Source organism: Ciconia boyciana, chromosome 2, assembly GCF_034638445.1.
Source record: "Ciconia boyciana chromosome 2, ASM3463844v1, whole genome shotgun sequence".
Classification (NCBI taxonomy): domain Eukaryota; kingdom Metazoa; phylum Chordata; class Aves; order Ciconiiformes; family Ciconiidae; genus Ciconia; species Ciconia boyciana.
The window spans coordinates 8,892,174-8,918,757 of record NC_132935.1 but is presented as its reverse complement, the minus strand read 5'-3'; the positions used below and the strand labels follow the sequence as shown (position 1 = coordinate 8,918,757).

The window sequence follows — 26,584 nt, the reverse complement described above, 5'->3', positions numbered from 1 at the left end:
TCTAGACAGAAAAAGAAAACTTTGAACAGCAAATAAATAGTACTCCATACCAAGCCGTCAATTTTGTTATGCATTTGTTAGAGCAAAATTATCCTTCAGTACTTTGAATAGCCAGTCACACCTAATACTGAAGTGTGTTGTGTTTTCTTAGTACAAATAGTAGGCTGGAGTGGAAAAAAAAAAGCTCTGAGCACAAAAGTAGGGAAGGGCAGAGATAAGAGCAAAAGAAAAAAAAGATTTAATTGATACAAAGGGGTAACGAGAATATAAGAATATAGTTCCACTGAGAAAGACTATTGTACTCCTGGTAATAGTAAAACATTAAGACACCAGACATTGCAAAGTTACAAATTTATTTGTTTTGAAATAAATACAAATACTTCATTAAGAAACTCTTCTTGATAGACTTTACACAATAGCTTTATTCTTTCTGGAAATTGTCTTTTCTTCCCACAAACTGTTATGGAAATTCTACACAAGAGCTGAAGTTAGTCAATATAAAGTAACCTAGATGGTGTTCTTCTGAACAAGCAATCCCAAAGTATTAACATTTGCTATTTAACTGCTCGGCATTTGAGTTTTCTTTGTTTGTGTGAGGACTGCAATGCAGCAGGTATGCACTGGAGCTCGGGAAATCCTGTCCCACTACCTATGGAAGGACAAACTTAAGAACACCCAACTGTGAAAATCTGACTGGCGGAAAGGTATCAAGCCACTAGCATCAAAGAAAGTAACCCAAGGTATCAGGAGGCTACGTAAAGATGCAGAACCAGCAGATCATTACATTTATGCAGTCATTAAACACTGTACTTCACAGATATAGTGTTGCCGCTCCACCACTTTGTGGAATACACTTCTCAGCACCAGCGAGATCTCAGAGTTTCAAATCTAGTAATTAGTGGCAGTTGAATGTACAATATCTAATTACATGCCATCCCACAGTTATTCATCTCTCCTGACAAAGAACAGCTGGATCTGGCTTTGCTTACAGAATTCCGAATTTATCACAATTGTGCTGGACACAAAAACTTGAGCTGCAAAGATAAGAAGCTGTCTGAAGGAAAAATCAAGCTGTTTCTGCTTTGCTGGCATGTATGGCTACCCTACTCGTTACAACTACAACAACTTTTGCGGTATGGTAAACCCTTTGGCCCAAGATCCCAAAGAGGAAATGCTACCTTGCTTATTAAATTTAAATCCTGTCCTCATTTGGCTAAGCAGGTTTTAGGGTCTAGGAGGGGGGAAGGAAAGGAAAACTGGAACTAAATCTCAAAAAAGTGAAAAAAGCTTAAAGATTTAGTTCATCTCAAAGTCACATTAAAATCGCCTATTTTAGTAGTATATTATTGTACATAGGAAAACAGGCTTGAATACTAATGAATTAGAAGGCCTATAAATGCACGATACATTAACTTCTTTATTCTTTGAAGTCAAGCTATATACAATGAGTTCGATTCCAGCTTCAACATGAGGCCATAACACATTTGTTTCATTTCCTTCTTTAAAAGCCATCCATAATAGTGATTTTTTCTCCCCCTCTTTGAAACTCATCTCGAATTGTGCCAGTTTACTTCAAGAGAATAAGAAATAAAAGGGGCATGTAACAGCTTTGATTTTAAAGGAGGATATTAAGCAAGTCTGGTTTGACTCTCAAGTGTTTACAGCCACATCAGCTTTTGGCAAGTATCCTTTAGAATTTGGCATCCATTGAAGGAGGGCACAATAGCAGCAACTGTCTCAGTTACAAGAATAACGATAGAGCAAATGAGATGCTTCTTTTCTTTGGTCCCTGTCAGACCCTGGTGAACAGAGCTCATCCTACAGAACAGCTTGAGATTAATACCAGTTATGTTTTTGCGATACACAGGGGGCATCCATTACTTTTTCACACTGTGACCAGTTTAAAACCTCCCACAGCCATCTAACAGGACACTTCCATGGACTTGGGGCTTGATTGTTCAGTGTTGCTTGCTGAGTTCGGCGTCAGCTCGATGCGTGTGTCTGTGTGCGAGCGGTTCCTGGCACCTTCCCCGGTGTGGGATCGGCTCCTCGTTCCCTCCCCAGTGTGAGACCGGCTCCTCGTGCCTTCCCCGGTGTGAGACCGGCTCCTCTGTCCTTCCAAAGAGGTTACGCTGGAGCCAGAAGCGGTGCGGGACCTCATCAGCCTGGTCATGCTAGCAGAGGGGACTGGAAGAAGAGTCTTTCATTAGTGCCTTGCTTCGTGGGCTTGGAAGGAAGCCCTTGCCTTCCTCTCCAACCCTAGCCACCCTCGGAGAAGCCTTCAGGGTTGAATATGTACTTCTCATGGTAGCTCTGCGTATAGAAGTACCACCACTGCTCCAGGCATACAGTTAAGGAGCACAAATTGCTAATGCAAAATTGGTGGCCAGGGCTGAGGGATTCAAGGCAGAGCTCTATGGCATGTTGCTGCGGCTGCAGCAAGCCAGAGGAAAACTGAAGCGACTCAGACCTCCCGTTACTTTCAGATGTTTGCTGGCAGCCCAGGCTAGCAATGCATCTACACAACAGCAGCTGTCAGAAGCACATACATGAAGGACAAACAGTTACAAATTAAAGAAGTCTCTGAACTAATGAGATTTGAAATGTTGTGTGCAGCATATGAATCATCTCCTGTGATGCAATGAGGGGACACTATTACAAATACGCTCCTTAAAAATATCAAGATAAAGTAAAGCAGGTATTTGTGGGTATCAGCTGTCTACAAAGTTCTCTACTATTTAGTAACATAATTTGGTCTGAAAACCCTTTGCCCAGACACCATAGATCATTTTTTTTCCCCTTGCAAATACATATCCAACAGGGAAAAGATCACACATCTGGATCTGGGATCATAAGACTCTCTGGGTGCTTAGATGCCCAAACTTTGGTAGCCAGGTGAACCATTCCATAAAACCAATACTTACTGTATCCCATTCCCTGAACAAAGTATTTGAAAGCTTCTGCAAGCTTGGCAGGCTGCAAAAGGAAGAGAGTATTATTGTATGCAGTGCTCAAGTTAGTTATGTTACAATGTTATAGATACCACAGATGCCCTATCTGAATAGGGACATCTTAAATATTCTCTGGGTTCTACTGACTGTCTGAAATTCTCACTTACATGAGAAATTTCCACCATTCCCCTTCCCTAGTCTGTTCCCCTGCCCCATTATTTTACCAAATGGTCACGTACATTTGAGACCGAGATTTCCAGAGAAGTGACTACAAGTGGTCTAAGCCGGGCCCAAACTTCCCTTGTGAAGTTACTGAGGCAGATGAGTCAAAGTAAAACAAATGGCCTCAGAAAATATATGAGGCAGTTCATACAGTGTTGGTAATTCCGCAATTCCAGATCAGCGGAGAACAAATTCAGCTAGGCAGAGCTGATAGTTATGTTTATAGGGCAAAAAAGCTCAGCAGGAATACACAAGCACAATTGCATATGACTGACATTCTTGCAATGAGGCACTCACTATTTTTCTCTGCTGGTGACACAGTGGCCAAATAAGCCTCAACCTCAATTAGTGACCTTGCAAATATTGCCTATATTTTTGTTATAATTTTATCTGAATCAGTTCAGGGAACAGACTCTATCAGAGAGGAGCAATGTACATACTCCTCTGTGGCTTTAAAAAGCCTTTTCTCCCCTCCCACTGTAAGAGCACACGCTGCCTGTACAGGGACCTCTCAGCTGTGGGTAGTTACAAATGCAGTTTTTTTCCTTAAGTTTGAGAACACCACTTTATATTGCTTAGAAATCTGTTTAGAAAACATCACATCCTAAGGCTGATTTACAGGTCAGATGTTTTAGTAAAGCAACACTAGAGCATAGGTAAATTTTAACTTTCCCAGCCTGGTTTTACTAGCAGCCTTGGAATTTATGCCTAAATATATTTCAGAAACTCCAGTTCATTCTCAGTCAAGCCAGGTCAGTGTATGCAAGAACATAGCATTGTTATTCCTGCCTCCCACTTTCCTGACCTATACTATAAATAGACCAAATAAGAATGTTTTTAAAACGCTAGTGCTCAAGCCTTAATCCATGTTAGCTTAGTAGATAGGCATAAAAGAATACCTCCGCATTCCCACCTCAGACTTTTACTTGGTTAAGACTTAATTAGTGGAAATAATATCCCCTCCCAATCTTAACTTTGCGCTTCATTGGTCTTTCAAGAAAAAAGCTCAGATGACCGACTGGCGTCATTATTCGTGAAATCATAACCATCCTTTTGGCTGACATTTGGGAACAGCAAGTACCCTACAGGAAAACACCCATTTGTTGCAGTCTGACACGCTGCAGAACAGGATTAGTAGGATTTCCGTCAGCCAAATCCTACCTGGGAAACTTGAGGGAGCCCACCGCAGTCAGCCATCTGAAACGGGGATGAGAACAGCCAGTTAGTGTAATGCCAGAGGAACTCATTTATGCTCAGGATATATTAAAATGACCTTTTTTAGCTATCTGGCAGAAAAACATTTCCTTTTGTTGTGTGAGTAACATACACGTAGATGAAGGCACCAAAGCAAGCAGTTAAACATTTACAAAAGCTACGACTGCACCCCAGAAAACCCCAAAGTGTCTTGACCCTCAGGCAAAGCATCGGCTGGAACTACAAATAAATGGTTTTTGCTAGGCAGTGATTACCAGTTTCTTAGAAACTAGCCTGTTAGTCCTGGTTACAAGTTCAGCTCTGAGCTACAATAACATGACTCGGTATTGACCTGAATGACAAACAGGGGAGAGAACAAACACCTAAACCTCAGAGGTGAGAGGGAAAAATGATTTGCTGAGATTGCGGATGGCAAGCATCAGCCTGACTCACCAAGGGAGACAGGGAAAGCCAAATTAGAAAAGCTATCTTGAGTGCATGCAGTATTTTTGGAGCACTTCATTTTTCCTGCCACTCCACCCCTCAAAGCAAACCCAACAAAAACAGTCCTGTTCCAAGGAACACCACAAGCTGAACACAGTTGAGCTGTGAATTACAGGAAACCCCAAATCCTATCTGAGATTAGTTAGCAGCAAAACAGGCCTGTAGCAGGATCTGGCATCAGCTGCATCCCTGGACTGAGCAAAGGCTGGCCACTGATAGAGGATCTGAGATAGTGGCAGATTTTTTCTTAGGGTGAGTCTGCCATGTCTATGTGGTAGGTCAGCAACGTAACTCCTCAATGTTAGGAGGAAAAAGCATTTTAAAAAGATCATTGTTTATTACAATTTTCACTGTCCAGTTCAATAAAGAGAGATACAGCAAAAGTTCCCAGCAGAAGCATGACCAAACTTGTTCCACTGTTTGCATGCTATTACACTCATCGCATTTTACTTCATGAGTGACGAGCTGAAGATTGCACCTACACTCTGAATCCCAAGTATCAGCCAAAGCCTTTGCATGATGTTTTGCTGTTTAGAAGTGCATTTTATCAAGTTTTTAGAAAATAAGAGAGTCATTTCCAACAGTAAGATGTCCTGGACAGTGTCCACATAAAAGGCAGGATGACAAAACCGTGGCTGATAGATCAGCTGTCTATTTGTCTGACACTACTGTTGAGGGACAGGCAAGCACAGGAACAGAACGAGTTGGTTTGCACTTCCACTCTGCTGATGGCTTTTTTCAAACGTTTCCAAATACCTCGAGATCAACTTTGCAGCTCTAGTCAAATTCATTATGGGTATGCGAAATACCGAGCATGTCAAGTCTCACCCCTAGTGTTTTAAAATGGAGGAGCTGAGAAATTCTCTGTTGTTAACCTTGACAAGAGGTCCCTAGTCTGGTTTATCCCACTAAAATACTCTTACCCTGAAGGAACTGCCCTTCCACATCAGAACTGAATTCTCACCATGTTATCTGTACTGCAGCACATTGGTGTGGTTCTGCTTTTTTAGTTAATCCAGCTGATTCTAAATGAGGGAAATGTTTATTTTAAAAAACAGCTTTTGTTATTACCTTCAGAAGTGTGGTCCTTGTTGGGTCCAGCTTTGAGTTGCATTCAACCTATATTAAAGAACAACAGCATAAGGCATTATACACAAGATTTTTATTATGAACTGGTGGATGAAAACAGATTAAATACCCAATTTAGTCTGTATTAAGCCAGAAAACAAGGTATCTTAGGCTTCTGTACACAGACTATGTATACATATATATATTTTTAAACTTAAGTAGGTCAGTTCACATTTCTGACTGTATTCTTTTCCATGTACAAACCCATTAGTTGGGAATTCAAGATTTTTTATCTGTTTCTGGGACTCCAGTAGCAACAAGCATTGTTTATCTTGTTATTTGGGGTCACCTGGTAGCTTCCCAAGTAGTGAGCAGCCATATGGCCACAGGCCAGCAGACTGGGCATGCCTGTTAAGGCACAACATTTGAAGTCACCCAGTCATCTGGGGCGAGTTATAATGGTCAAAAAGAAGCTCTTTGCTTCCATAGTGACCCAGGGCACAGCTCCAAGACCACAGAACGAGCTGAAATACCAGCAGTAGATTCCTCTCTAAAGGAAAATATTTGTGGTTCACTGGAACTGCTGTGGCGATTGTTCCTAACGCAGTAGCTATTAAATAATGGTGCACAGACAGAGGGGACAAACAGTGAGGAATTAATGGCAGCTCTCCCGCGGTCTGAAAGAGGAGGGCCAGCTGGGCTGGATCGATAGCCAGCGAGGCTGCTGCGCGGGCGTGAGCTCTGCTGGCCTTGCGCAGCTTCTTGGCTCGCCTGCCCGTTAGCACGGTGGCAAAGACAGCTCGATATACACACCACGGCATCCACCGCCGGGGAGCTGTCGCCAACCACCAGGAGGACAGGGCATCTGCAAGGAAGCATACAAAAGCGGTATTATCTCTGATCTGTCCCAGACTTGCCCTAAGCTGCATTTTGTTTCACTGGAAGGATGAAACAGTTAAGTGTGGCAAAATGATTTGTTTTGTATTCCAGACACCTTAAATATACATCAAATCCACTGTATTAGCTGCAGAGCTACTGACACACTCTGATACCTTGCCTGAGAACCTCTCCTTTTCCCCACCTCGTAGCAATCAGCCCTTCCCAGTGCTCTTATTCCTCGTTTTATAAGACATTGAATGTGGGCATCAGCATCAAAGTCTCCCCCCCACCCCCCCCCCCCCCCCTTGAGCTCCAACTTTTGGACCTGTCATCCAATTTCAACCAGATTGGCTGAAAAGCAGAGTCTCAAAGTCTCCTGTCTGTAAACATCAGCAACTGAGCAGAGAAGGACTTGACAACTGTTTTGTTATACAATTTGTAGCATAAGTGAAAAGTTATTAGCAGAAGATCTGGCAGATGACTATTCTCATACCTGCTCCATCTTCCTGAAGGTTTGTTTTTGTTTTGGTTTGGTTTTTTGTTGTTTTGGGTTTTTTAAAAAAAAATTGGTTTTGTTTATGTTCTCGTGGTTGCACAGGCATAGCTTAAGTGCATTCAGAGCTATAGTTTCCATTCAGAACATATTTCCACGTGAAGCTAAGTACATCTACTTTTCAAGTAATTACTCTGTAAGCCCAAGTTTGCAGATACACAGTGACAGGAACTACTCAGCTTTCCATTTCAGCTAATATGACTCTGAAGTTTGAAGAGGGGAAGTCTCTGGTGGTCCCCTGACTTTCAGTAACTTTGTCTCCTAGACAAAGTTACAAGATCCTTTTCTAGCACATAAGCACATTAAGCTCCAGCTCTGCAATGCATAGGTAATGCACCCACTGATCACACCTCTTAGCTCACATCATATACAGGTGAACTGGTAGGAAACAAGATACTTACTGAAGGGTGACAACATTTATTCCAGGAACAGGGCGCTCAATCTCTAGGTCTCGCCGACTAAACAAAATGGAGAGGAGAAAGGCTCTTGATACACTGAAATTTTACAGATACTTCCATATTCTTCTAGTTTAGAGAAAGCACAGACACTCACATACATTAATTTAATCTGATACATGTTGTAGCCTCCACAACCGATGGAGAAACACTTTACCCTGAAGTATCAATGTCTTAGTTCAGTCCCAGTGTACCATCTATCTCCCCACAAATGCACAAGGCCCTTCTCCCGTAAGCAAACCACCTGAGATCCCTAAAGGCACTGTCAAGCAGAACTTTATACTGGGGGAACACAAGTAACTCCACCACACAAGTAATACTGGCTCTACGAGCTGGACAGACTCTTAAAACAGTTTCCAGTTAGAAATCAGGTAAATGTATTTACCTGTTGTAAGAGTTGACAAAGAGATGAAGGTTGGTTTGATTCATATCATTAATAATATGCTGACGGTAAGTATAGATCAGGTCGTGGTTGCTGTGAATCTCTTCCTACAGTGGAGACAGAATTGTTCAGAATAGGGGCTATTTTCTGAAAGGATCTGAAGACATGGCACAGCAGTTGTGTATCAGACTCCTATCTGCACAACAGGAGTGCACCTTTAGGGAAGGGACAACTTCTAGCACCCAGTAGTGTCACCCAGAATTAACATTAGCCTCTGCAGTACCACATTTTTTGCTTTAAAACTTTAGTATGTTGTAAAGTCAAGATCTTACAATTGCAAAACATGTAGTTGTAGTGCAGATGGTTACAGTCAGACAAGTGTGATGTTTTAAAACAAAAAAGATTCAGGGTAAGAAGCTCAATAAATGTTTCCAGGGTAAAGCAGATATTGAAAGCTTACAAACATATGTAATGTGGAACTCAATTTCACAATAATAAATAACTAAGCTTCAAGGACTTCAATCACTAACATTTTCAAACAGTTTGGTTCTAAAGTCTTTATAGATTAGTACCTTGTTCTTCTGGAATGGAGTTTTCCATTGCATTTACTAACAGTTTCAAGCACAGCAAAGTAGCCTCAGAAAACAGTATAGCACTTTCCATTAAAGTAGGTTTGCACTGAAGAGCGCCATTAGTACTAACAACCAGCTTTCCCAGAGTTACAAGTATATTATGGAATAAAAAAATCTGTGGGGTAATTCTGCTCAGAACATGAGCACATATGACACTTCTACTCCTATTTAAGTGTTGGCTGTCTAAACAGGGAGCTGCTCCTCCTAGAGTTGTCATGACTGAGATGCACTTGAGTCATCGGGACACAGCAAGTCCCATGGCAGCATACCACCTCCAAAATACTGGGAACAAGTATGAATCCTACCTCACAGTTTAACTTTGCACTTCGTTGTTTAAGTGAAGGCTTCTCCCCTCCTCCCAGCCCCAGGAGGTAAATACAGATGACTGAATACATCAGAGGAATCTTTTGAACATCCTTACCTTTCCAAAAAGGTGTGAAATGACCATGTCTGGTAAAGCATTTGTCCAACCTGAAATCTGAACAACAAGACTATCTAAGTATCTGATATTAAAACAATCCTTGAACAACTGAAACCTTTCAATTACCCATAAGTAGACCAATGGATGCTTCTCTCCTGTCCTTGTATGTACAATATCCTGGACTGGTAGTTTTTCCCCTCAATCCAACTGAAACACCATTAGGGGTTGTTTATGGTTGAGTCATTCTCATAAGATGTCTTTACTAATGCAGATATATATAGAATACACTACTAGTGCCATAGGTATATATGGAATCACTCCCTGCAAGAATGCCAAGCAAACCAGCCAGATGGGTGTCATTTAACCTCACTGCCCAGTCTCCTCCGTACCAACCCATACTGACAATACCTTGGAGCTGGTACCTAAAGCTCATGTCCCAGAGTATGCGCTCTTGCTTTGGAAGGACAGAAGGATACAGAGCACTTGCTGTACTCCTAAGGTCAGCAATACTTAAGAGAGGCGGAAGGCAGAGGCACAGATATTGAAGAATTTAATTACAGTGAGACATTGGGTGAGATAATCAAAATAGGTCAACTGGTACATCTTAATGTAGAGGAGTTACTAAATATGCTTCCAGATCAAACTTACCAAAATAAACTGGTATACAAAATTATTTTTAAAAAGTGAGTAACTAAGCCTTGAAAGAATGTTACATCCCAGCTCTGGAAAGTTTCTCCTAGTATTATAAGGTTGTCATTACATTTAGTATCACCCTAGACACTTCCGATGTTTTGACTCTGTATATGGTTAAAAGATGACACACTAATTTTTGTACTTCTCAGTGTTTATAACAACTGCCATTCACTTAAACATGACCCTGAATGATACAAAGTTCCTTCCATCAGTTTACCTTGAAAAATGTTTTAACATGTTAAATCTGAGTGACATGTAATGTAACATTTATACTTATTTATATATACTGGTTCCAGGAAGACTTTTTTAAACCAGTTCTCAGTGCTTGTTTTCCCACATTGTAGTCTTTACTACAACTACAAAAGAATACAGTTAACAGGAGCTTCTTTGTATGTGAAGATTTTCACTTAAAATTCTGGTTGTATTGACAATCTGTCCATAGTTACCATAGCTAATGCCCTTTTCTGAGTCTTTTTGGCATCTAAGACTCAGCTAGATGATTGAAACCTGGAAGATGTTGTTCTGAACATTTTTCTGTGCTCTAGTACACATTTTGGACTACGCTGGTAGACCAAGCCATGGACAAGAAAGAACTGAATGTTACACTACACTTGAAGTTTACTTGAAAGAAAGTTGTTTCCAAAACTACCCTGTGTCCAGGTTAAACTAGGTTTTCCCCAGCAGTTATTAGCTCTTAAGAATTGTCCATACCCAATAGCTCCATTATACCATTGGTATCTGTTTCCTAGAAGTACTTACTTTTATCACTAGCCCTACAGGAGGGATGTTTGCAAATGGAATAAACCCCAAAGGAATTAGCCTGGGATATTTTGTGTCTGCAGCTGTGCCTTGACACACAAGCTTGCCCAGCTCCTCGTGCTCAACAGGCTCACGGTATGATTTATTTTTCTAACTTAAAAATGTTTACCTTAGTTGCTGCCCAGTCCATCCAACCTTCAGCACAAGGGTTTACATTAATGAGAACTAATCCCTCCACCATCTCCGCGTGGTTTAACTGCAAAAGAAAAGATTTAAGATTTATCACATATCCTTTGCAACTTGACAGTCAGCATAAAACTTGAATTAGCAAATTATCTCCTGGGGAAGAAGGTGGTAGGTCTAGTTCTATCTTGCACAAAACAAGTGTATGTATGGAAAAAAAATTTTTCATTAAAGCAATTCAACTGAGCAGCTGGAGAACATTAAGATTTAACTTCTCCTCCACCCTCAGTTTAAATAGAGAACTCCCATTAAAAAAACCTTCTGCGAATTAACTGGGTAGAGCCCAGGCCTTAAAATGGAAAATCTAGGTCTTCTGGATTAGCTATCCCGCAGATTGTGGTATTTCACTTAAAAGCCTAACTGCTTATTTAAATGGGCACGGCAGAGCAGGAATTCTCTGTGTGCTCTGCGGGGGCGACAACACATCAGGGAAATCAGGTCTGAGGCTTTAGGGAAGATCCACAAAACTTACAGCAAATCTGGTTAAGATGTAGGCACCAGCTCCAGTTCCCATTCCTATAACGGTCTTCAGCCTGCACAGCAATAAAACGGAAGAGACAAATGAGTAAGCACCAAAAGTAAATAAAGCCGCATCACTGGCCTTCCTCTTCCACATGCCAGCGTGTATCTACAGAAGGCTGGGTTGCAGCTCTGCAATGCCACCGGCCCCAGTAAGGAGTCTGACATAGCAGCTGGTTTGTTTTTGGCAGATCTGCAGGACACTGGTCCTCATGCGTTGCAGGGCAGCAGCAATTCTCACTTATCTTTAAGTAAATATACTGAGCAACCATAGCATTGTTCTGATCTTGGAAGGAAATGGTTAGTCTCCAACAGAAAATCTTCTAAGATACAGTCCTGAAATCTGCAGCCTAAATACAAAGCTCCCCCCTCCTCCCCAGGCTCCCCCTGCCCTCCCCAGTACAGCTATCCAACTGGGATGCTGATTCCACGCTAACAGGGGGCTGGCAGGGAAACCTCTCATGCTATCCAGCCACTGGGGTGATTAAGTTTAAACTTCATAATCAAACAGGGCAGAGACAAACCAAATATTTGCATTAACTGAAATTGGTTTTAAAGCATCGCCTTCAAGGTCTTAGAAAATACATAGAAGGGAAGACTAGACAAAACCGCTCAGAAAAACAGGTTATACAATGCTTTTAGGAAAATACCTGAGGATAGTTTTCATTCTCATTAGCAATATTAAATCAAAGCTTTGTAAGTACACTCCAGTTTAACTGATTTTCAAGGTACTAACATTATGTAAGCATTTTTTTCACTGCAAGAGCAGAATTGGCAACCCTGTGCCTTACATTAGGTGTTTCAAGAAACACATTGCTTAAGAAGGTAGTGAAGTAAACTGGTCCAAGGTACTGTAACAGCTGGTTACAACTGAACACTGTCTAAATTGGGGTGCTGGTCTGAGACTAAAACCCCCGCCAGCAGTCCAGCCTGCCTGTTTTCCAAGGCTGCCCAACCCTGAATGCCAGGTTTTCTCTGCTGGGTCTGAAAACCCCTTGGAGGTGCCTACCTGCAATCTTCATTGTGTACCAGGAGCACCAACTCTGCAGAGAAGGTACCTTTCTCAGCTGCAGCTCCGGCTAAAGCTAAGCTTTAAGTGAGTACACACACCTAAACCTGTTGCAGGTAGACAACAGATGAACACTGCCACCAGGTCCTTCAACATGGGCAATCTGGCATCTGCACTTGGTAGTAGAAGCGGCTTAAGGAGGTCGGACTGACCCCCAAAGACACTCAAGCAACAGAAACAAAACAGTAAATGTCTTCAGATGAGACCATGTTTTTTTTCCTGCTAACCACACAGGAAAACGTGGGTTGTTACAGTGGGATGAACAGATTGTCTGCACCCTGCCCCTGTGAAGGCAATGCATAGAAAATACTGGAGGAAGCCCCTAAATTAGGCACGTGGGATTTCACTCAAAGTTGCTTCCTGTTTAAAAATAAACAGACATTTCAAAAAAGGCCAAAAAATAAGCACTTTCAGAAACAAAGGCAAAAGTGATCCATCTATAACAGAGGAATAAAAAAACCAGCCACAACCATAATTCTAGCAAACAAAATGCCAGAGAGCCAGGCCGAAGCTTCAGGGGCAGCACAGGCGAGTATCTGCTCTGCCCTGCTCTTTCGGTATGCCACAGAGAAGAATGAGGAAAATAAGTAAATAATTCTGCACTCACCCAAACTGTTTCAGGATTCCAGGAAGCATTTCAGCCAGCTGATCCATGGAGGGATACACGTACCTACGACAAATATGTGTTTGTGGAGTTACTGCACCACTTTCAGTAGAGTAGGCTGGGATATTTAGAGACATGGTGGTCACTGTAGATTTAATATCAAATGTGCTCATTACAAGATCATTGACAGTATGAGCTGAATTTAAATCACGAGCAAGCACAAGTAATTTAGCAGAAATATGAGCATAATCTATATGGTACTTCATGTGAGTTACAGGATGATAGATGTCTGGTCCAGCTGAGAGCAAAACAGACCATAATGAATCTCTTCAAGAAAAGTTAATGCTTAAAACTTACAACAAAGTTTGAACTTGAGAGGTGAGTTTCCAACCACATTCACTACATTTGTACTTCTGGTCCACCACAAACAAGTCTCTCCGTGATGCAGAATCACAGACTACAGCAATGAGATATAGGTCTTTGCCAAATAATTTGTATGCATGTTTTCAGGGACACACAGATTACCATAGGATAAAGGAGGATAGCTTTTTATTAATACTGATGGAGAAAATGAAGGCACAGGAAGGGCTACAAAGCTGCTGAGGAAGTTCAATAAAAACAGCTGTCAGTTAATGCTCCTGGTGTTCTGCAGAGCAGAAACAAAATTTTGAGGGAAGGAAATTCTGAGCAAAATCTCAATGAGCAGCACAGAAAAAAATCCACCCAAAGTAGCTGGAGAACATCTGCCTAGGATGTATCCAAATCTTTGCTTCCCATCAGGACTACACCTAATGATTCTCTACTTTAGTCTCCAAAGTAAAACCAAACAAAAAACCAAACAGTGAACAAATACTTTAAGTTATTTTATTAGATTTTCTTGTTGGGAAACTAAACCTTGTCATAACAAAAGCTAGTGTCACTGCAACAGCTATGACTTTTAATTTGAGCATGCTGGTCTCCCAGCTGGAGGACTGGGAGAGATAATACAGCTTCTTGTGCTGTCATCATGATGGTATTAAGCAGTGGTCTTTACTAGCATAGATCATGATGGCTGCCCTATGCAGCTGACAACTCAGTGTTAACGCTTGTTCAGGACATGCAGGTTAAGACCCTTAAAAGCTTGTGATTCAAACAAATACAAAGGGGGGTGACTGAAATAGCTTTGTAGGCTGCTCTGGTAGACAAGTGGGCCATTGCATTTAACACTACCTGAGAACCTGGCCCATTGTGACCTCCTCAGCATCAGACAAGCTTAAAAATTAAGAAGGGAAATAGAGACTGGCTCATGCAATAAGGGTACATATAAGCTCCTTAATACCTAGTTTTTACAGAACAACTGTTTCTTGCCTTGTACCCTCCCCTCGGCATGTTGGCTCCTCCCTTCCTCAACCAAGCTGATTCCTGTCCAAGGGGCATCTTAAGGCAAACTTGTCTCATTTGAACTAAATGGGACAAGCATTTTGGCAAAGACAGTGCTCCTGGCACACAACGTTTCCAAGAGTTACAGCATCATACATGATACAGTCAGGAGTATGCAGCTATCTATGATATTCTGTGGGGGTACATCACTTTGTTACTGTCCAACAACTTGGATTTTCTGGGTAGGTTATCAAGTCTACTTATCTACATCTACCATGCTGCCATTTCATAAAACACATGGATTTAGGAAGGACATTACATAGTGGCTAATGCCTGTCTTGTTTATAGTAACAATTGGGTTTTGTATTTGTATTCAGGATGTCATTACAGAACAAGGTAACTTGATATTTAAATTGACAGATGTAGACATCTGTCAAGGAACTGCTTTACAAGCAGTGTAGTTATCAGAGATAAAACACAAAATTAAAGCCCCAAAGTCTACTGTGAACTGGCACAACACAACAGAGCTCCCAGAGCTTCAGTACCTTAGAAACAGTGTCAGGATTTAAGTTCAAAAGCCAACTACTGTTTTTGCTGCAAGTGTTTTTTAATTAAAACTGCAGATCAAGACTCTTTTTCCAGAAAGAGGATAACTCTGAAGGCATGGGCTGTTTCCCTGACCACTCACCCAGCTTGGAAAGACGGTGCTCCATCCTGCTGGCCCGGTGCATCCACATGGCAGACTGCAAAGTGCTGGGTGATTTCCTGCATATCCTCAAAGTTGAAGAGAGGATTGAAGCAAGTTTTATCTTGAGAAGGAAAAGAAAACATGGAGTAATTATGCTGAGGGGAAATAGTAAGTTTGCAGCTATAATAAAATCATTTATTAACCTGTCCTGCAGGTTAATGAAAAGTCAGTTCAATCAGGTGAGCTATGTTATAGCCTGGGAAAAGTGGCAGTCCTTTATTTCTAAGGAAGAAAGACCAGTAAAGCCCTGCTACAAAGCAACCTGTGCCAACTTGCTTTAATTCCTTGAAACAAAAACCCTGAACAGCTCCTTCCTCACGGCCAGCTAAGGTTTATCAGTGTTATTTTTGTACCTGCCAGAAGTATTTGCTTGGTACACCAAAATCTCAAAAAATTATTCTTTATGCAAAGTTAAAATACTAATAAAATGCAGTCAGGAGCATTCATCCCAGGTTTTGGCTTAGACGAAATTATCCATTTACTTGTCCGGTCATTTTTCTTTGGATTGTGTCAAAACAGATGGAGGAAAAAAGTATCCAAGGCTGAGATCGTGACTTGTGCTTTTGCCCAAATGTTACAAGATAAACATTACATGATTGTCTGCTGCAGGCAGCTCAAGACAAAAGCGTCTTTGAGACACTCAATGATGTAGGCTCCCAACTTTGAGGTGATTAGATTTCTGATTTTTAAGCAATATTAATGTGGGGAGAGGGTTAGCGTATTTTCTTCCTGGAGTGGAAAGCATGAATTCTGTAGCACCACCTTTGAGATGCCTAGAAACAGTTCAATATTCTGTGTGTGCTTCTGAATGTCCTCACACTACAACATACAAGTAAAATCATTGCAGAATATAAAACATGTTTAGTTAAAATCAGCTTTAGGAGAATATGCAAGTTTGGGAAAAGGTTCCTCCCCTTTCAAAGGCAAAGAAAGTTTATTCACCATAAAGATAGACTTTGTAACTCTAGAAAGAAAAAAAGTCTTATTCAAAGATGGGATCCAGATTAAGCTCTGCCCTGATCCACTGAAAATCCAAAATAAAGTAAGGCAGTTCCACAAAAAACAGGGAAGAAAACAGATTTTTTTTTTTCTTATGAGTAATATCCGCCCCCCAGTAATACCCACACTTTAAAGATCTGCAGGTGTTTTTAAATGTAAATTTTGATAACTGATTAAGTGGCAGTAAATTGTGTGAAGCAAACAGTACTGCTGAAAAGAACAAATCAGAGCAGATATGGATATTAGGTCATTACATTCTTGGATATGACAGATAACATAAAAGGCACTTAAAGTTATTTTCTTAATAAGGACACAATGCCAGCACTCATTTCATCATCCTGATTTGACATGTAATTCATATAAACCCACGGCAGCATAAGACTGGTTATCAGACAGGAACCCGAGACAAAGCACCAGCAATGTTGTTTTCAGTCCTTCTGGCAATATACCCTCAGCCATCCCCTACAGATGTTTTTACAGCATTTATACATGGTCACTATGAGCTACCAAAGATCTCTTGCTCCTTTAAGTGAAATATTCCCATTATTTACTTTGCAAGGATAAAAAAAATCTGAGAATTAAACTTGCTGTAAGAGAGGAATTAGGTGGCATCTTACAGGTTGCAATGCACATAAACATGCAAGGACCTGGGAGAGGTTTCCTAACCATCACCACTTCCACACCTTTGATTATGGCAATGGCATTAAGGAACCAGGCCATACCTGTGCTACGAAATAAAGAGTCTACTTACGATTCAGCCCGATGTCATGGTAGGTGAGGATAGCCGGCCGGTTCCCCCTGGGAGTCCCACACATGGTGACATGGACCGAGCCATGCACAGTCTCCACATCTTGCTCCTGGCAAAGAACAGGAGGAATCTGTTGGGGGCTTGTCCAAGTGCTCCACTGAACACCCGCCGCAGCAGACCTCTGTCTGACCACAAGCACAGGTCCTGCTCCAACCCAGGGTCTGCCCACAGCCCCGGGGGTCTCCGCAATTTCCCGTGCTAACCCACCCCGTTCTCCCCCACAGTGGGGGCTCTCTGCTAACATTTTACATTCAGTTGTCACCTACTCCAGTCCACAGACAACTACAGAAGCATGTAAGCTTAGCAGCTCTAACCAGATGCTGAGGGAATAGTTAAGTAGTTTTTAACCTCATTAAAAGGCAGCATAGGAAAAACAAAGTGGTTCGGTGCAACGACACCTAAAATACGAACAGTTTACAACTATGACTGTTGACATTTGCAAAAGTGCAAGTTGCCAAGATGAAATACTTCTGTTTTCTAGGAAAAGGACTTTAACTCAGCAAATAACTACTGTTCCCCAAAGAAAGCAGTATTAAGTAGCCTGTCTTCGCCATAAAGACTTATCACACTGTGGGGCCTTGTGATTATAGTAGCCTTCCCCAATAAACACGACAGGCACACGTGTTAGCAAGCCATAAAGCTATGTATAGACCTGAGCATAAAACCCAACTGTCAAAGTTTGCTATAGAGCAGCATATTCACAACATTGTTGTGGTGATTATCAGAGAAACAACGTTAAGAAACATACTGCTATTATTTGACATAACAGGAGTTTGTACTATTTAATGATCTTAAAGCTTTACTACCTTTACACCTTTACTACCAAAGCAAAGACACCCTGAGTACCATCTTTTATTTATTGGATGTCTATGTAAGTTAGATGTGACTTGGGTCGTACTAACATCCACAACATACAGAACAGTTTTGTTTCTTTTGCACTTGAACTTCAGATGGGTATAAACAATTTGTCATTTTGCCAACATGAATAAATGGAATCACAAAACAACAGTTATTTATGACACTTATTTACAGTACTGTTACATTTACATAACAGTCAAGGCAGTATATAGTTAGTACCCAGTCTTAGCATTTCACCAGAATACTTTATTTACTGTACAGGACACACATATCCATGTCATTCAGTACAGCGCACTGTCTGCTGCTGCCGAGCTTGCTTGACTTGCTCCATGCAGTCACACCCAGAGGCAAAGTCCAAGTTAAATTCAAATCTATTAAAAATTATGCTGTAGAAATCAGGAGCATACAGCCTCTTGCGAAACCCAAAAGCTCTTCAGAGATCTGAGGTAGTAATTTGATATAAATCTCAGCTCCTTAATTTGATACATGGAATACACCACACATTTTGTTGAAAATAAGGATGCTAGGCAACACTATTCCACATTTCACTCATTTTCCTTGCAATTACACATTTACATCAGTTTTAAGTTACAATTACAGCAATGAATCGAGATCCCCCCCACTTGTATACTGGGCAAGCTGAGCATCACTGCTATCTGAACTATACTCCATTGAAACACTAACTTTCAGCTTTTATGTCTCCTTAGAGATTCATTCCTCTGCATACTCACTGCATTATTTAGCAGGTAAGCTGTATCTTCCATATCCAGCACCATCTTTAGGCAAAACAGGGTGATAAATCCAGCAAGTCAGACAGAGGACAGTAGCTGGTTTCTACTTTGTCCAAGTAGGAAACTGGGTTATATAGACAAGCTGCTATTCTGCATAGGCTTATGACTCCCATAATGCCCAGCTAGAAAAACCAAAACAGACTAATTCATGAGGACGTCATTCTTAAATAGGATTTGAGTCAGGTTTGACCAGGAGAAGTACTTACTCAATAGAGCTCAGACATCAAAGATGAACTAAGTCTCTGCCACACAATGTACAAAGTGCCAAATTTCAAACCTGGGAATTAGTACAGTCTTTCCTGTTGCTGTTTCCATCAGGTTTTGATAAGTTTAACTTCATTTCAGGTTTTGTTATCTCAAATGCTAGAATACCCCAAACTTATTCTAAATTAAGTCAGAAACAAGTTCTTTCCTAAAAGCCAGGACTAAAGTTTCCAGTGAGAACACCAAAGACTTCGAAAAATTAGAGCAAGTAAGAATGATTCTCCACAACAACAAAAAAAAGAGGACTTTAAATGTTTGAAATCTAGTATTTTCCAAGTAGATAAGCAACACTTAGTCTGAAGTATTCCTACATCAGTTGTACTAATGTTACTGTACATTTCATTTTTGGCAGAAAATAGGGTATTGCAGGTATGTTCATTACACAATACTGCAGAAGAGATTTGCAGCAATAGATAGCAATTAATAATAATAGCAATAAATATTTTCCACATTCTACCTTCCTTCTGTACTTAGGTAATTTTCAGTACAAAGCATAAAAACTGATAGTTTGGCAACCTTCACATCAGTAATGAGAATAAGTGGTATTGTGTAACACACTTCCTGCTGAGTGTGTAATATAGAAATTATTTCATCCTCAGTTAGAGACTAAGAGACATTTCATATCATCAGATTTTTATTGCTAGATCCTTCCAGTAACAGCACTGAAAACCTAGAATGTGTTTTCTTAGGAGGGTCTACCTTTCAAGATTTGGGATCTTCTTCCTTTGTGCATGAAAAAAAATCTGTTCATGGTAGATAAAGCCAGACCCTTGAACCTGCACATCCCACTGACCTCCACAGCTAATTCTTCTGGAACGAGAAGTCTGAGTCTAGTTCAAACTCAGTGTCAACTAAAAATAGTTCAGAGACGACAGGCAACTATACTCCTAATTAGTGGCATAAATCACAGTCAGTTTAACAATTGGTTTAATTCCTCGTTATCTTCTCCTCATTATCTTCCCTTAATTCAAGAGGGTTGTGCTATTTTCCATTAGCACAAGTTCTTAATGACAAATACCCAAAAGGTTCTCCTAAAAAACAATCAATTCAAACCAGTTTCTTCGGTGACATCAAATCAACAACTTCACATTCCTATTGATCCTATTAAAGATCAAGAGATTTGTCTACGTGATGTAGGGATGGATGTTTTCAAAATGCAGAGCACCGAAAACAGATGGCAGCACATCCCAATCAACGTCAACATTATAGTAAGAGGCTCTTCAACTGATTTGTATTAAAACACTATCTTGGAAAAATATCCAAGGTACACTAATCCGATAGAAGGATAAAGACAAAGGCACCATCTGTTCACATCTCTCACTTTAACAGAGGTGAAGTGTTATCTTAGTGCCCTAAAAACACACACAAAAACACTTTTGATACATGCAATTTAAGAGAGGCTATCTTAGTTTGAAGGAGCTGATCCATTCTAAAGTAGATTTTATTTTGGGGTCAAGTGACATCTTTTGACGTTTTGTCATGAGGTTAGAGCCAATTTGTAAGTCCGTAACACAGGAGAGCTCATTTATTCCTTCACCTCTCTACCCTGGCTAAGGGAGACATGGATTGAGGAACATGTTTATGAACAGGTTGTTTTCTGGAGTACGGGATATGCAACCAAAATCCTTTAGATACCTAAAAAGGAAAACCACCCCCCCACACCCCACATTTTGCTAAAAATGTCAGGTTTTATATTTTAAGTAATCTTCATGGAATGCAGTATTTTATTTTAAAGCTTTCAAATATACTTAATGCTCAATTACCATCTCATGCTTTTATTTTAATTTATAATACTATGCCTGTTAAATATGCCTCCCTTCTCTTGCCTCAGAACTGAGGGAAAAGCTTCAGAGCTTTTAAAGAGGATTTAAATTGCTTTTAAATTGCTGGGAGACAGTATTTAAGTTCATATTACTTAAGAAATTTAATATACTAATACCTCCATATGCTGTTTTTCACTTTTTTTCAATATCTTGAAGATCAAAAATATTTGAGCTTTTAATGCAATGTTGGGTTTCAAATCCCCTTTGCCCTGAAGTTTAGTGTTTTTCCCCTAGCTTCTTCTACTCTAAAATAGTTATTTCAATCCATCTTATGTTCTCCTAAAACCCCAGTGCCCACCTTTCCAGCTATTTTTGTCTTTTTTTTGTTAAGAATTCTATTTTAAGTTAGAAGTATTAAGAAAAAGGTTCCCCAATTCGGGTTGTGAGTTGGGTACATTAATAAGTATGATGACTTTAGATGTAAATGTAAGTGACTGCTAAGGTGGAAGCCAGTAACAAAAACTTTGGTGCAGGAACTGAAGCAGATTATTGCAACAGGTCTGCCCAGGGATTCTTCATAGTCCGATTAGCACTGGGTCACACTGCTCTGCAAAAGCACAAAACCACAACCACCCTCATCCCTTTCCTTCAGAGACCTCAAAGGACAAGGAAAGCTGTGTAACACGCTGCAAAGCCCCAAACTGCATCCACCGATGCCAGTGGGAAACCCACCCCATCGTGCCACAAGGACCAGCCGACTTGTCTCCTGTTGTAAGGCGGCTCTTTCCTTCTCTTCTGCATGCAGGAGGAGGAGGAGGGAAAGCAGAAATTATCCACTGGCATGCAAGGACCTAGATGGCCATGAGCCACAAATTGCAAGGGACAAACTCATCTCTGCCACCTACAGCTGCCACACAGCTTGGAAAGTTTTGCTTAGTTATTGAGAAAACAGTCTCCTGATGGACTGCTCACTTCTGGAACACAAAGCTAAGAGAATTATATACAGTGAGGAGGAGCCAGATCTCCATCAGCTCCAATGCTACCAAGCTAGAGAACAGGCAAATACATCAAACCGGAAATACAATTAAAACGTGTTTGGCATTAAGCAAGATAAAGCAGCACAGGGCATACTGCCCTGCACCAGTTTATCATTAACTGTGCTGAAACAGGTTTGGTCAGGAACACTCCCCTTCTTGGGAGGCAAGGGACCTTCACTTACATTTTCAGGTATGTGCCACAGAGACGTACACACAGACATATAGTGCTGGCTGGAGGCAGTTCAGAGCTGTCAGCTCTTCCACCTCTTGTCTTAGCCAGCCCCTAGTAACTCCATGAAAGCTTTCCTCCAGAGAATAACCACATACACATCTTGCAATGTGTGCTTTCAGAAGGGCAATATTGCACTATACAGTGGCTTACTTCAAAAACGGAAGAGTATGTTTAACTCAAGTCTTGTCTAAAACAGCATGTGAAATAAGAATCTATTTCTTTCCAAATCTGAATAACTAGATATAATTTATTCTTGGAACCAACACACCTCACAGACAGTCACTACTTTTTCAGTAGTGGCAGAAACAGTTATTAACTGAACACTGTTTAACTTGCCCTCAAAAGGTTGGAGCAAGTTGCAAGTGATATGGTGGACACCCACATCCATACACAAGCACTAAGTAAGGAGCTCCGTCCTGCCAAGTACCTTCTTCCCTGGCCAGGTCTGTCCTCCTCCCAAGTGTGGTTCATGGGACAGGTTGCTCACTAAGAGCACACATGAGTTTCAGTGTCAGTCCCGAGTGACCTGGGTCCTCCAGGGCCACACATAAACTTCTCTAATGAACTAAGTAATCAAGGCTCTCTTAACATCTCCAAACCACCTTTTTCATAAGTCAAAGAACTTAAAGACACATAGGTAGGGTACTTGTGGTTTTAAGGACCAAAGCTAAGCCTCCTTTGCAATGGCAGTTCTTAACATAATGGATTGAGACTGTTCTTCCACATTTTTCCTTCCTGAACTAGAACAACCGAAGATTAAACTCAAAGAAAGATAGATCATTAAAAAAACAAGAGCTGGCAGGACAGGGCGAAATGACAAGAACCACTGGTCTGGATTAGTGACATTTAATCCAAAACATAGAAAAAACCAAAAAGGCTTAAAGAATTTGATCTTGCAAGTTAAAAAAAAAAAATCTACATATACACGTGGTTTACAAACCAAGCAAATTTATTCCAAAAATAGAAATGAAATACGGGTCACTTCTGGATTCTTAATCAAAATACTGCAGTATTCCTGTTAGCAGACTTAATCTGGGATTCAGATTTATTTAGAACAAGTGATCAATCTGGTCCCAAACAGAAAGCTTCTCCCGTGCTGTGCACAGTCTTGCAGGAAGCCACATGGTGACAACTAACTTACATTTATCAAGACTTCAGGCAGTAGATTTCATCATGAGAAAGGATGAGGGGGAAGATGCAGGATTAATGTAAACTACAGTTTTACTATAGAAGTATAAAACATTGAAAGATGATAAAGATGTTTGAGATAACAATCTCCCTTCATTTTCAGGGAAAACACTGATGAGTTTGTGCTGGATTTTTAACCAATTTACACAGCATTGAATAAAAATATAGCCAGGTGCAAATAAAGTGCAACATGCTGCAATGTACAGAAGGGTTATTTCCTCCACGGACCTGCGCCTGCACATTCAAGAGACTAGAATAATTTAATAGCTTTCCTTATTCCTGCACAATCTACGTGCCTCCCTACACCCCCTTGATAAAAATAAGACACCCCGCATGCCTCTTTTCCCAACACATACTCCTTCCTGTCCTCAGTGATGGGAATCACTGCTCACTCTTTTTGTCAAGGCAGGAACAAGCTCACTGGTCTCCCTCCCAGTTCACAGTTCAACCCAGCCTGACTCCAACAGCAGTGCATTTCCTTAGTCTCAGCTTAAGAACCAGCGAGGACAAACTTCTCATGTCAGAAGTCCAAATGGCAATAAAATAATACACAAGAGGAGCTGAGAGTGTTAAAGTCACCTCTCAAAAGCATGACACACGGGGAAAGTGGAAAGCCACCGTTTGACCTAGTACTGCACTTTATGAACTCTTGCATTCTGGCTGTAAATACACATAGGGAAACTACCATCACTCTCGTTAGGGGCAAAATTGATTGCTTAGCACCTTCCACCGCTCCACAGGCTTCAGGAATCTTTTGGAAACTTTCATTGGCATAACGGGATACATCGAGAGGGATATTTCCTCTGAGGAAATGCACGCACACTACTAATGAAAGCAAATTAATTGGGGAAAGTGTGTGTCGATGTGGGAGGGGAATATTTTGCTTTCACTGCCACTGCTGAAGAATCTCATTCTCTTTGCAAGAATAGAGCTGCTTGCAACCCAGCCACCTCTTTTGGATGAAACTTTCTCAGCTTCAGTCTGAAAAGACCTCCTGCAGTTCCCTTCACATCACTATGTCAGAGCCCCATTCAGACCCCCCTCCCACAGTAACAGTATTTCTGGCGAGCAGTCAGTCATTTCTGATCACATTTTGCTGTTTTCTCAAATGTCAATTCAGTTTCCCCTTTTACCAAAACAAAAAAAAGAGACAAGAATAGCTTTACTTGCCTGAACATCAAAGTCTGGAAGGAGGCGAGTGATAGCCTGTGAAGAGATTTTAAAGCATTAATGCAGGTAACTTTGGCAGCTACAGAAATCTGTGCTGGGACACGTGTGTTCTAATCCACCAGTCCTGCAGCCGAGAGGTCTGTCCCATCCCTTCATTCAATGAAAGCTCTCTTGCTGAACGTCAAAATTCACCCAAGAGCTTTTACCCGGTTATCTTCACAGAGAACATGAAAGCAGTAAATACTAGATTACAGACCAGCAAAATAAAGCACAGAAGCTGGTGCATCATCAGTTATTGTTAAATCACTGGACAAGTCAGAGCAGTAAACCACTGAACTCTTCTCCATTGCTTATTGTAGCCATGGGACAGCCAACAGCCCACCTCAGTCCTGCCTAGAATGGAAAGCTGTTGTTCGAGCATGCACTGAGCACTTGCAACTCAGTTAAGCAGTCATTACCGGATTTGGTTACATGATGTGGAAGGTAGGAAGGGTTTTATCCTGGCCAAAATTAGGCCTTGTTATGTTTGGGAGGCTGGCTGGACATGGAGATGTCCATTCCAACCTGTGACCAGCCATTGCTATTATTGACAAGCTCCTATGCCTGTCGAGGATCTCCACCAGAAAAGGCGTTAGGTGACATCGTCCCCACCTCTAATAGTCTAAGAGGCTTATAGCTTCAAAGGAAGAAGTGTCTTACAGTCACCTCCTTTTATTAAAAGACAAGGCAGAAGTCAAACTCATATTTTCACTGGAGGGGTAAAAACAGGGGAAGAGCAGCCAAGCCAACACTCTTGACGCTGCAGAGTATGACAGAGAAGCCAAAGCTTGAAAAAAGTATTGACATAAAAAGCAAAGCTTAGGGTCCTGGCAAGGAGGTCACTCAGTCCCAGAAGCCCAGGTAAATTAAGGATGGAAGATGTCAGAAGCAATACAGCTGCTGACTTGCACAATATCGTCTCACATGGTGGACCTCAAAGCATTGCAGTCCAACCCATAATTATGACGGGACTCTAGAGCCATGATTGTACAAGACACTAGACAGTGTCTTGTACATACAAACAAGTAGCTAAAGAGCTGACTGAGCTTGTGGAAGTGATTTTACACAGCCTTAGCTTTAGACAATATGCTGGGTTTCAATCTTACTGTATTGTTGGTCTCATAGCCTTTTAAAAATAGCTAGTTTCATCCACTGTTGTTCCAGTGGGGTCTAGAGTTAAAAGGAGTAAGTATGTGGCATCCATATCGACAGCATATGAAATAAGGCTCATCACTGTTCAGGAATGAAGACTCAGCTGTAGAAGAAACCTAAACACAACAAGCCAGGATGCAACTTCAGAGCGCATCACCCACTCAACACCAGCTCCACTGTTAACCTTAGCATGTGCTGAGTGTCCTTCAGGGCAATCTTACACTTTCTCAAAACACATTAAGTAACTTCCTTCATCTATGTTAAGAATGGCCACAGAGGAAATCAAACTCTCTGCTAGTTTCTCCATGTATACAAAATTTAAAGTAATATCATGAATAAAAGCATATAGGGTTCATTGTCAAAAGATTCCAACTTTTGATCTACATGTTACAGAAACCCAGGAAGTTAATCAGTCTTTTAAGATACTTCTGAACTTTGAAGCAAAGGCATTTCAGTACCCATAGGACTTCTGCTTCGTATCTCCTTTGCTTTGCTATTACCGAACAACATTGGCATTAAAAAGGGATCTTAGTTTCTGAAAAAGTTTGAGTGCTGCATTCACTGGTATCCAAACAAGCTCTGCTTTCATGCAATGTCCTTGGCAAAGGAGCTTTGTTTAAAGTTTCTCTAGCCATTTCACTGCAGTTGAAAGTGGAAATGATTTTCTGAAGTGTTTATGCAAAAGAGGTAGGGAATAAAAAAGAAACTAGCAGATAGAGCAATGAATAGTTCCAGGGTAGAAAACCAGAAAAAAAAACAACACATCCATATACATCATTGCCAAGAATTACAATTATTGGGGACAAAAGAAAAATCTTAGTTTTGATTCAAGAAAAAAGCTGAGAGGCTCCTTCACATATTACGGTGAATTATTTGCCATGAACATACAGAAGCAGAATATTGCTACTCCCAAAGAGTCAGACAGCCACTGAACCCAGATGCTGTGGGCAGATTTTTTGAAGAAAATGGTGCAAAAAGAAATGGAAAGAAGTACAACAAGGTCAAGCAAAAAAAGGCTAGGATGTTTC

The 26,584-nt window shown here is 40.9% G+C and overlaps 1 protein-coding gene across 1 annotated transcript in view; it reads right to left on the bottom strand.

Moving 5' to 3' along the window:
* Positions 1–354: 354 nt before the first annotated feature.
* The window catches only part of NDRG1 (N-myc downstream regulated 1), a 40,485-nt gene continuing 14,255 nt past the window's right edge, over positions 355–26,584 (bottom strand). Inside the window, exons 3-16 of the mRNA XM_072851846.1 lie at positions 24,366–24,401; positions 17,006–17,111; positions 15,196–15,316; positions 13,152–13,214; positions 11,429–11,489; positions 10,883–10,969; positions 9,262–9,318; positions 8,212–8,315; positions 7,773–7,829; positions 6,753–6,804; positions 5,943–5,990; positions 4,335–4,370; positions 2,925–2,976; positions 355–2,187 (exon numbers count right to left, since the gene is read on the bottom strand). Of these exons, the coding sequence (XP_072707947.1) occupies positions 1,922–2,187; positions 2,925–2,976; positions 4,335–4,370; positions 5,943–5,990; positions 6,753–6,804; positions 7,773–7,829; positions 8,212–8,315; positions 9,262–9,318; positions 10,883–10,969; positions 11,429–11,489; positions 13,152–13,214; positions 15,196–15,316; positions 17,006–17,111; positions 24,366–24,401 (1,146 nt within the window). The 3' untranslated portion in view covers positions 355–1,921. The remainder of the gene's footprint in view (positions 2,188–2,924; positions 2,977–4,334; positions 4,371–5,942; positions 5,991–6,752; positions 6,805–7,772; positions 7,830–8,211; positions 8,316–9,261; positions 9,319–10,882; positions 10,970–11,428; positions 11,490–13,151; positions 13,215–15,195; positions 15,317–17,005; positions 17,112–24,365; positions 24,402–26,584) is intronic.